Source organism: Vitis vinifera, chromosome 6 (genome assembly GCF_030704535.1).
Source record: "Vitis vinifera cultivar Pinot Noir 40024 chromosome 6, ASM3070453v1".
NCBI lineage: Eukaryota > Viridiplantae > Streptophyta > Magnoliopsida > Vitales > Vitaceae > Vitis > Vitis vinifera.
In genome coordinates, this window is record NC_081810.1 from 2,336,475 (window position 1) to 2,348,873 (window position 12,399).

Consider the following 12,399-nt stretch of genomic DNA (forward strand, 5'->3'; position numbering starts at 1 on the left):
GATTTTAATTATTATTGAGTCATTTTTAGTTATGCTGCCATTTTTCTGCAAAGACAATCCTTCCAGGATAGGTTTGTGCCTCTGCATATTGAAGAAAACAGATTGTAGTAATTCCATTTTGATGGAAATGCCTTATGAGATATTCTATAAATGACTGTTACACACTTCCTTGAGTCATTTCACTCCCTAAAACCACCTGCTAAACTTCTCTAAATACTTAAGAAATAGTTTCTTTGAACAGACCTGGTGTAAAGAGATGATCTTGACACTCATAAGGGTTTTTTCTTTAGAATGTGTTGACGTGATTTAAAGCATTGAAGAAGATAGTTAGCACTCATAGAAGGTGACTTGAGACATTATGAGAAGTTTATCATTTTCCCAGAAAACAAACAGCTCAATTAGAAAAGGGACAACACCATACAGTTGTGTGCAACATGCAATGTCATACAAAGGCATGAGAAACTGCATTTATGAAGTCGAGGAAATTTCATAGGCCCCATCTGCATATTTGAATTGAATCTTGTTGAATTGTCAATTGAAAGAAGGAATCTGGTTTCAATCAACCTTTTCCTTCCCTCACTGCAGTTCCTGGGAAATGTAAATTCCCAAACAAGTAAACACAAATCTCATAAAGAGATTCATGAGATTAAAGCTGTCTACTCCTATATCTCCTTAATATAGGAAAAAGCTAACCTTTTGATTGGATTCGTCAAAGTTAAATGAATGGGAATTGCTTGAGAGAGAGTCCTCACTCTCAAAAAGAAAGAAAAAGAACCAAAGTGCTGCATCAACTAAAGGAGAAAGATTGAAAACCCTAAAGTCCCTCCTCCCTAAAGCTTTATTGGCAAGAAAGCAACTTGTTAGATAAACCAACCCACCCATACACTCATTATTGGCACACCTTCAAATGATAAACCAATCCATCAAAATCCTAGTAAATCCAGACACCAAATCAAGAAATTTCAAATTTTGGGTTGCAACTTGGATGGATAGTAAGCTTAAAATATATGTCAAATCAAATCTAACATTGGGTTGCAAATTCTTAACTCATGCTAAGCTTGCAGGCAATTCAGATTCCTACCACCTCCCACAAAATTTCACAAGTTGTCAAATAAAAAAAGTTAAAATAAAATTTTAAATAAATAAAATTCTCATTTCAAAGATATAAAATATAGACCATCTTATAAAATATATTATTAGTTACTAATTTAATATAATGATAATTTTGAGCAAGTTTTTATATTTAAAAATATTTTAATATTTAAATAAATATGGTAAACATATAATAATGTGATGATTCAAGTTTCGACTGTCCCTACCTTCTATCATGATCAATAATAATATCAATAATATATTTTTTTATCAAATATTTCAAGTATTTATTTACAAAAATAAATATACCATTGCTTCGTATTTTCATAAGTCTATTTTGTTTTATTATGCTCACTACATTTTTCCTTCTGGGAGTCTTTGTCCACACTCCAAATTTAGAGGGTCTCTGGAAATCCAAAGCCTGACAACTTTTGAAGACAGTAAAATCTACGAAGCTAAGTATATGACACGGCTGATAACAAAGTCCAAAAGGATTTCTTATTGTCTCTTCTTTTCTTTCTTTTTCATTTTCAAAAAGCCAAAAGGTGTTCATGGGTCAAAAATTAGTGTTGCCCTTTAGCCTTTTCCTTTCCCTGTGGAACTTCTCTAAGTTGAACCCTAAATCTTAAGTGCTTTTGCATCAAAATTAACGAGTGCTTGGCACCACCAACTTCCATATGATTTAGCTAAATCTCAATCCCTCTTGAAATATTATAAGCCAAGTAAGATACAGTTGTTTGCACCTTCACTATAATCATTCTGAAATTGACTCTTAAAAAATTATTCAAGCAAGTAGGATACGGATGTTAGCACTTTCACTATACTTGTTTTAAAATGGATTCTTAGAAGCGTCATTCAAGCCAAGTAAGATACAGTTGTTCTTTATGTGATCAAATGTGATACAATGACAGAGAACAAGATAATGACAGGCGTTCATCATTGGTAAACTTATTAGTCTCCTTTGACAATGTTGGTTGGAGTAAATTAACTTATTTAAGAAATGGTCATAATACCTAGCAAAAGAACATTGTGTTGGAAAAGAGAGAAAAATAAATGAACAAAACATGGATTCATGGGAACGGATGACTTTTATGCAATGCTGAAACTTGAATAATTGATGAATGGTTGAGAGAGAGAGTATGATCAATTAATTCTAAATGTCAAATGATCTAATCATGAATTAATTGAAACTGTTATTGCTATGATTAATCCCCTAAATGGTTGAACCACATGAACAGTCAGATAGACATCATTAGCTATGGAAAGAAAACGTAATCAATGCTATAGGGGATCATGAATGGTTGTGATGTAAGTGCATAGCAATTGCATTAAGCAAAAGTATATATATATATATATATATATATACGCTTAGTGGGGACTTGAACCCCTAAACTTTTCATGCATAAGGGTATAAATATTCAAGTTGATAATTACTCCATGTACATGGGTTTCACACTTTTCTACATGCAGTCACTATTGTATTTGCCTTGACAGCTTTGTTTTTGCAGGCTATGGGAGGAGATGAGTCAGAGATCTACGCAGCTGATATGATTGTTTCTCCTTCCCATGTCTCAGTAAAAGTTAAGGGCTGATTCAAGAAAAGTTTATTGTGTATAGCAGACCTAACATGAGATTACATGTTTATAACTAATGGTATTGATAACGTGCGTATGGAAACAGTCTTTTCCCTGGAGTATGTACAGTAAATCCTTAGAGAGAGAGAGAGAGAGAGGAAAGAAAGAGGCAAGGTGGAGGTTGGAAATTAAAGCCTCTCAGTTCCTGTGGCTGTGCTCATTTGTGAGACACATATTGTTGCTTCCCTACAGTACAATACCCTGGGCTCATTTGTGAGACACACACTGTTGCTTCTCTACAGTACATACCCCGAATGTGTTGATTGATATGACATTTCAAGAACCCTGAACTCCTCTCTCTCTCTCTCTTTCTCTCTCTTCCGCTTCCTCCTAATCATTTGATTTGAATTTTTTTAATAGTGGATCTAAACATAGTATGTGTTCTGTCCATCAACCAAAAACTCACCACAAATAAACAAAGGCAAATGGTATCATATGCTCTCAAAAAGCTGGTGCATTCACAGGTCGAAAAGCCTCTCTGAACCTGCATCCGACCCAAAACATATTTGCCTCTCTTTTTCATTTCTGCCCGGAGATTCTATACCTAAATCCTTCAATGCCCATTTGCAAAACTGCTGGAGCTACAGACCCTTACAAATATTTCAATTCCCATTCAACACACAAGTAGATATGTGTGTGTAATGGAAGCCTGTAATTTATGTGAATGTGACTGTGCATGGCGATAGGTAAATGGGAGAAATGTTAAAGGACTGCATGCACAGTGGATCATCTCATTGATTTGTTTAGCAATAAATGAAAACATATGGGTACAACAACTGTTTTGAGTATATTCATCATTGCATTGCTAACTACATGTCTACAACTGAACTGAGTGAGTGAGTGAGTGAGTGAGTGAGTGAGAGAGAGAGAGAGAGACAGGTAGGGAGGGAGAGAGTGATAGCAGCAAAATGGATTTACAGGAACTGGGGGTTTAATATTAACGTTATTTAATTCTCTCCAACAGTACTAGCTAGGAAGTTCTAATGAAGGGGAAAAAAACAGTAGAGAAAAGGAAGTAAATTAAAGAGATAGAACATGGATCAAAGGTAATCGTAGTGCCAACCGATTACACTTAGTTGAAGTAAACAACCCAATGTCAGCCCAAAATGAGAGATATAGCTAGGTAATTTACTTATAATATGGAGACAGCTGATTACATTTTAACTATGCGAGGATTCGTTGTCTTGCTCAATTTCAGATGCCGGTTCATCCTCTTCTTCGAAGCAGTCGATGCCATAAGCTGCATGGCCATGCCCAAATGCCTTGATATGATCTTTGAGGGACCTCTTGTGCTTGAAATCTGACCCACAAGCACAGTACCAAAGTTTCCCACAGTTCTTCTCGTGGGTTCTCCAGTCACCTCTCACAGCAAAGGCCTTACCACACTTCCTACACATGAAAGGCTTGATTCCATGCTTTCTCTTGTAATGGGTCTGAAGGGTTCTGAAGTCTTTGAGTGGTCTTGATCTTGGATGATCGATGTTGTTCCTGCACCCGGGTGCACAGCAAAAGCATGGGAGTTTAAGCATGGCCGTTGGCTGTGTTCCCCTCAGAGACTCTGGCCCTTTTCTATACTGAGATCCATGCCCCCACATATGCATCTACAGCATGAGGTATTTTGAAGGCAAGTTAAATTAGTCTCATACAAAACCAAAACCATACATTCAATTATATATGAAACTTTGAGTTGGTAACTGGGGACAAAAAAAAAGCATACCATCCAATGAATTTAAGTAGGGCATGCACACAAGACTCAATGTCTTGGCATTTTATGTAGTAAGAGTATATCATATGGTTTTCAAGGCAGTTATAGACAAAGGGGATTTTACTCAACTGTATGGCAAGAAAACAGTGCTATTGATAGTTTAGAAGTTTGGGAGGTTTCTGCATGTATGGTGAATAGAAAGTTCTCTACACAAAAACTGAGTCTGAATTAGCTTCTGTTGAGAGTGTTTACCAAGCCAAAAACCATTTTGTAATTGGGGTGAGGATAAACAACACATTTTGGGTTTGATTTTCTCAACTGGCACATTGTTCTCTCCATATGGTCTTAACAGAAAAAAGAAGACTACAAACTGATGATTAGGTGAGGAACTGTGAGATTTCTTGAATATTCATGGAGAGAGAAGCATGACTATGTCTGGGGTTTTCACTCTATGAGGTTGTTTAATCTCCAGCTTTTGCATTTGGATTGATAAATTAATTTCGGTTGCTTGAGGAAGATCATCTGAGCCCTGGAAGACCTGGGAAATTTTTCAGTTTTACATACCTGCCAATGCGTAGAAACACAAACTTCAAGGAAAAGCACAATGCATGAGTAGTTCAATCACATAAAGAGAGTCGCTGATCTTTGGTCTGTGTTGGACCAGGTAGATTTATTCTTTTTATTCAAATCCCAAAACCCACGAATCATGCAAAAAGCTAGAAGGAGGGGAAACAAAAGAAAGATAAAAGAGAGAAGAAAAATAAAGTGGAAAAAAGAAAAAGGAAAACCCTAACGATCCATATGCGATCTCAGTGGCAAATAAAAGTGAAAGATTGAAATCAAGCTAGAAAAGAAGTATGCAAACAAAGATAGTAATGGGGTTTCTTTCTCTTTTCTACAAAATCAAAAGGATCAAAAACAGAAAGGGAAGTTTTTTAAGCAATGGGTTAATTTCATTAAACATACCTGCATGTTGTTGTATCTGTTGAAGGTCTTAAAGCAAAGAGGACAAGCAAACTGAGTAGGACCAATCAGAATCTGAGAAGGCGTTGGGATCCAATACTGACCCTTGATGAGAGTACTGCCTGTGGAAGAATACCCAGACGCAACAGTGACTTCTTCCTTGTCTTCTGTCTCTGAAGAGGAGAGCCTTGAGATGAGATCCGTAGAACTAGGACTTGGAAGCCCTAAATGTAGAGCTACTGTCACAGTTTCATCATCAGCAGAGCTGGATAAGGTGGTCTCTTCCTTCCCCTTGTTCATGTCCACTTCCATGGCAGTATTGCAGGAGGACTCTTGTTCATCATACCTTGTTGGGCCTAAACTGAGGAGGGGAAGAGCTTCTCTGAGAGGGGGAGAGGGGGGTGAGTAATGATAGTTGTTGGTGTTGAAGTTATTGTAGTACAATTTGTTGAAGTCATACCGAGGAGAACACAAAGATTGATCGGAAGAAGAAGGGGAAGAAGAGATGTGATAAAGAGGATTGAGGTTGAACCATCCATTGGAGTAATTGGAGTAGGGATCGGTCATGATGGAAGTTGAGAAGAAAGAGTAGTTTGGTAGATGGGTTCCTATTATAGAGAGAGAGAGAGAGAGTGAGAAACAAAAAAATAAAGGTCTCTAGATCTTTGAAGAATTGCAAGGCTTAAAGCTTAGAAAAAAAATAAAAAATAAACAAAATCAACGTTGATAAAGTAGACCGAATTGAGTAAAAAAAAGGAGACAAGAAATCACTAGGGAGGCTTGGAAAAACAATAGAGAAAATATGCCAAAGAAGAGAGATTTTGAGGGTGAGAGATCAGAATAAGATAATCTTGGGACTTGAAAGAACAAGCTCCTTATTGAACAGTGTGTGTGAAAAGATTAAAAAAAAATCCACCAACCCAAGCAAAGAGAAGATAAGAATAGCAAGGAGAAAAGGCCAAAGACAAGACCAGGAATTAGGGTTGGAGGTTGTCTCCTATCCTGAATAATCTCATGTTACACAAGCTAAAGAGAAAGAGAGTCCTTTCTTTGTTTTCTTTTTGTACTAGTACAACCATACATACATACACGAGGAGAACAATCTTTTGTTATATATATTAGACTTGTAGTTTTCTCTTCCTCGGGAAACAAATAGTTTCATCCTTCCCGGCATTTGCTTCGGTGGGCGCACCCTGGTCGACTGGGCTCAGTACTAGCTGAGCCTCTGTCCCAAAACCTCCTGTTCAACCGTCTTACATGCACATCAAAGTCAGCTTCACTGTTCTACCTCTTTACATGCACATCAAGTTTACTGTTCTCTCTCTCTCTCTCTCTCTCTGGCTTGGACTTGTGGTTCCAACACCTCAACCCCACCTGGGATTTTAATTCATTTCTACTGCAACATTTGTAGTCTGCTACACCGGACAAGCCCTTACTTTGAACTAACACTCCCCCGTAAAGATGTGTAATAGAAAATATATTGCCATACACCCTTATATTGTTTTACTTGCGTACTATAATCATTGCTTTCCTTCCGTTGCGTCTCTTTCTATTGACAATTTAAATTAAACAACAAGAATGTAATTCCAATTCGTTACTGATTAATCGCTTTCGGATCCATGGGTTCATTTTTATCTTATTCACAAATTCCCGGGTAGGCGATGTAACATGTCAAGGGATTTGGATTGGTGATTTGAGTTATATAACTCAATTGTTGAACCATCCACATCATCTCTCTCTTTCTGTCAGTTGTCCATTTGGGAAATTAACCCAAGCTTGAAGGCAAGAAAATGCTAAGCTGAGAAGCCGGATAAGTTGATGGGCAATGGGCAAGAAGGCTATAGTGATGTACTGCCTATACAGCTGGTTCTTTGGAAGCTTTTAGAGGTGAAGAGAGAAGCAAATACTATGGGGTGAATTTTTACTAGAAGACAAAGTACATGGTAACATTAATACTGGGGAAACATCTTGCTGCAGCCACTGACCAGTATGGGCTGCCCACCCTAGATCCTCCTTTTTGAGAGAGAGAGAGAGAGAGAGAGAGAGAGACAGAGAGAGACAGAGAGAGAGAGAGAGAGAGAGAGAGAGAGGAGGGTGGGAGAGAGAGAGAGTGTGGGACCTTCGTTTATACATATATATGTATATCAGGGCATGAAAATTTGGGAAGGGATGATGAGGGTGTGTATGCTATAAGAAGAAATAGAAACTTGAGGGGCAAAACACGGGGACAATATGAATGTTTTGGCATGTTCATTACGAAATTGTAAGAGAGACAATAACTGTGTCCAATAAATTAATTTAGCTTTAAATACACACGTATACATACACTGTAGTATACATCAGCTTCATTAATTAAGTTGATCGTCATCTGATAGGAGCTGAAGATTTTAATGAATTTCTGAGATAAATTGTCCCCCCAAGCCTACCAAAGACTGAACTGAACGCCATTTTTCCAGCTGCAACCGCCATAATTCTCTGACTTCTCTTGTTGATGATCCTACCCACTTTTAATTTGCTAAGCCGAACACATCCACAAAACCCCAGCTTAAAGCACTTGCTAAACTGCAACACAGCCCCATACTAGACCATAATAACTCTCTCTCTCTCTCTTTCTATATATATATATATATATATACATGCCAACAACAAATGCTTCACTGTATATATAATACATGGCCTTTTGTTTGGATGGAGGGGTACGTAACAACAGCTTCCTCTTATTGACAAGGCCAACTCCAATGGGGCAATGGGCAGGGTACTTGGTAGGTTTTGGGTTCGCCACCGACACAAGCTATGCAAACATTTCAAAATTCCATCGATCCACCGCCTCACCCTTTCTCAAGAATCTTTGCCTAAAATCATGTTCATATCCGCATTAGGGGGAGAGGGTCCATTGCATGTCACTTCCCAAAATCAGATATCTGAAGGGACTTGTAGGCACCGTTCATGACAGATCCCCATCTTGGTGTACTTTGTATAAGGATTATTATTACATGACATGTCACTATATTTGTACACAGACAGTTGGAAAACTATACAAAAATAATAATAATTTATTTATATATAGCATTGAGGATAGAGAAATTAATAAAAGAAATTTAAATTATGTGTTTGTTTTTTTACTTAATTCTAAATAAATTTTTAATGTTTAATAGTGTTAAATATTAGATTATTTATTTTTGTAATATTTTATTTTCATTAAGTATTAAAAAATAAAGAAAAATTAATATATTTTTTTTTATTTAAAAAAAATTATATATTTTGACTTTTTCTATTCAATAAAAAATTTATAATAAGTTATGAAAAAATTAAAAAACAAACAATCTAAATTTTGAAAATAAATTGTAAACAAGTTATATTTACTATGGAATTAACTTTTTAGATAAATACTTGGTTTGTCCATGTTATATATATAGGCACATCTTTCTTCCTCATTGCCCGTTCTTTTTCTTGCCTCAAAGTCAACATTTCACCTATTCTTTTTCTTAATAGAAATTTGGAAGGATCCGCCTATTTTTCTTTAAACTTCACCTAATTACTTTTTTTTTTGTCAAAATCTTTTGGTGATATGTTGCTCTGATTTCTTAAATAAATAAATAAATTGATATATTTGCCAAAATCTTTTGATAATTTTTGTCCTTTAAAAAATTTCTTTAGTCCAAGAAATATTTTACCTTTTTATTCATGCATGCAGCAAAATAATGCAAAACGTTATTGAAAATTGGGTGATTATTTTTTTTCTTTCCTTTCATTATGTACAGTAAAATTTAACCTTTTATAATATATTATATTTATTAAGAAAGATTCCTCACCAACTCATATTTGGAAAGAATCCCGACCCGCTCACACCACTAAGTCAGTGGAATCTCACTCCTTAATCTTAGCTTAACCAAATATTCTTCCATGACTTACGATCATGTTGTTGTTAAGTTGACTATACATTTCTGTAACTTTTTCTATAGTTTAGACTAGATAATTCTCCTTGATCATTTTTGTAACCTCTCTTCAAAGAAATAATATAACAAAAACCATTCTTCATATGGTGTGAGAGTTATTTCAACTCTCTTTGAATTTTGATCTATCATGGCTAATCTTCCTATCACTGATATTTCAAACTCATTAGACTTAGATATGTCTACCTTCATACCCAATGTTTCAACCTCTGTTTTTAGCTCCTCAACTAATCTTATTTCCACCAATGCCAATGCCCTACTTCCCTTAAAGTTTAACTACTCATAATTATCCCTCATGGCATGCCCAGTTTTATGCACTATTGTTTGGTTATAATCTTTTAGGATACGTAAATGGTTCTTTGCCATGTCCCTCTATTTCTAAGATTGCTGCTCATTCCCTCTGTTTACACTAAGATCGACTTATTTTTCATGCCATCTTTGCCTTACTTTCAAAATCTATCATGTCACTTATTGCCTCAGCTAAAACCTCCCATGAAGCATGGTTAAAATTAACCAAACTTTATGCTAGTCGTTCCTAGAGTTGTATCCTTCATCTCAAAAGAAAGCTTTCTTCAACCACTCGTGGAGACAAATTTATCTTAGATTTTTGCAAACACTCAAAAGCCTATATGATCAACTTACCTTCTATCATGTTGCCCCTAATGAAGAAGATTTGGTTGTACATGCTCTAAATGGACTTGGGAAAGAATATAAGGAAATTGTGGTTACCATTTGATCCAGAGGAACATCCATCTCTTTTGAAGAACTTCATGATCAACTAGTGAATCATGAGGAGTTTATGCAATAAGACTCCCCTAATCTTGAATTGGTTCCTATATTTGCAAACCTCACTCACAAATAGTCCCATACTAGAAACTTCTCTATTGTTTCTTTCTATTCCGTTGAAAAACCAAACTCCCACCCATTCTATCTTCCCACTCAACACTCAAAACCAAAGCAACCAAACCTAAGTCATGTCATTTGCTAATATTGTGAGAAACATGAACACACAATCAAGCGTTGTTTCAAGCTCCTCTTATCTCCGCCATGTCCATGCCACAGCCAACAACACTATACCACGCTCTATCAATCACTATTCTTGGCTTGTTGACTCAAGTGCCTCACACCATGTCACTATTAATTTAAGCAATTTAGTAATACATTTTTGTAGGATCTCAGGCGCTACCAACTCTCCTTAAAGCAATTGCTTTCATGAAATGCGCATACCTAAACCTTATAGTGCATTCACCCAAGCGCTCATGGCATTCGAACATGTGGGGAATTGATGGACGTGCTCAACCCTCTAACAAACCCCAGCGACACCCCTGGGATTCAAACCCGTGATCTCGGCTCTAATACCATTTGTAGGACCTCATGTGCTACCAACTCTTCTAAAAGCAATTGCTGTCAAGAAATGTGCATACCTTAACCTTATAGTGCATTTACCTAAGTACCCATGACATTCGAACACATGGGGAGTTGATGGACACGGCTAACCCTCTGATCTGCCAACAATTTTGAATATGTAGGTCCTGATAATATTATTCTTGGTGATAGTAAAGGTCTCTTAATAACACACAGTAGTTGTGTTAAACTCTTCATTCACTCTTCTCCTTAAAAATGTTATTTGTGTCCCATTAATGTAACGTAATTTAATTTCTATTTCCAAATTTTGTCACTCTCATGATGCTTCAATTGAATTTTTTTTCTTTCTATTTTCAAGTAAATAATCTTCGCATGGGGGTATCACTGCTACAAGGGTAGAATAAATATGGTGTTTATGAATGGCCACAACCTACATTTGCTCTTGGACATTCATTTCCTACTCTTGTCACCCTTAAAGCATCTTCTCATGCTTGGCATCAATGATTGGACCATTTCTTTACCAAAATTCTTCAACATGTCATTACTTCTCATAAGCTCCATTATTCCTCGTCTTTCAATTTCTCTTGTAATTCTTGTTTTTGCAATAAAAGTCATCCACTTCTTTTAATGTTTCTTCTCTCACTAGTCATCATCCTTTAGATCTCATTTTTAATGATGTGTGGGGACTTTCTCATGTTTAATCTCATGATGGCTTTCTTTACCATGTCATTTTTGTGGACCATTTTACTAAATGCATTTGGCTATATCCAATGTGTAAAAAATATGATGTCTCTAAAAATTTTCTTCACTTCAAACTTGTGGAGAAAATTTTTTTTTAAACATCCCATTGTCTCTATATATTCAGATAGGGCTAGTGAATACTACAAACTCAAAAGGCTTTTTGAATTTTAAGGAATTCAATATTTACTCACCTCTCTTTACACACAACAACGCAATGCAATCTCTGAAATATGTCATAGATATATTGTTGAAACAAGATTAGCCTTACTTCATCATGCCCCTTTACCTCAACATTTTTTGTCTCATGCATTTCAAATTGTGACAAATTTAATAAATCACCTTCCTACTTCAATTTTGGATCTTATATCTCCATTTGAAAAACTTTTTCTATTTTCCCAAACAACAAAATAAATGTGTCTTTGGTTGTCTCTTCTACCCTTGGTGAAAACCATACTTCTCACTCACAAACTTGACCCCAAATCTCATCTTTGTGTTTTTCTTGGTCACAAACTTGACCCTCATACTCAAAATATCCAAATAAACCATTCATAAGCCCTTCCATAATCTTACATGTTTACCAAAATAAGGAACTCGAATATCCCTTAATAAATGTGCTAACAAAGAATATGAGCTCAAGCAAGAGTCATTGAGACCCACAAGAAAATACTAACTTCCTCAAAATTCAATTTTAAAATTGACTTAGCATCCTACTACAAATGGTTAATTATACTATAATATCTTATGATATTAGAACAATATATAAACTTTGGTCCATGACCTACTATCCAGTACTACATGCAAACTTCTTATAAACTGGTATTCATAATCTAATGAAATAGATGTTATCAACCTCTCAAGATTACCTTTTCAATTCTTAAGTCTTAAATCCTCTTATTATGTATCCAATTGACATAGTCTAGCTCTTTCATAGTATATATTAAATTAT

At 35.8% G+C, this 12,399-nt stretch overlaps 1 protein-coding gene across 1 annotated transcript; it reads right to left on the reverse strand.

The window, feature by feature from the left end:
• Positions 1-3,639: 3,639 nt before the first annotated feature.
• On the reverse strand, positions 3,640-6,859 carry LOC100245035 (zinc finger protein WIP2). The gene is made up of 2 exons (XM_002282914.4): positions 5,398-6,859; positions 3,640-4,327 (listed from the first exon to the last, which is right to left on the reverse strand). Exons 1-2 carry the CDS (start codon positions 5,959-5,961, stop codon positions 3,887-3,889), a joined length of 1,005 nt encoding a protein of 334 aa, XP_002282950.1. The 5' UTR covers positions 5,962-6,859; the 3' UTR covers positions 3,640-3,886.
• Between the last annotated feature and the right edge of the window lie 5,540 nt (positions 6,860-12,399).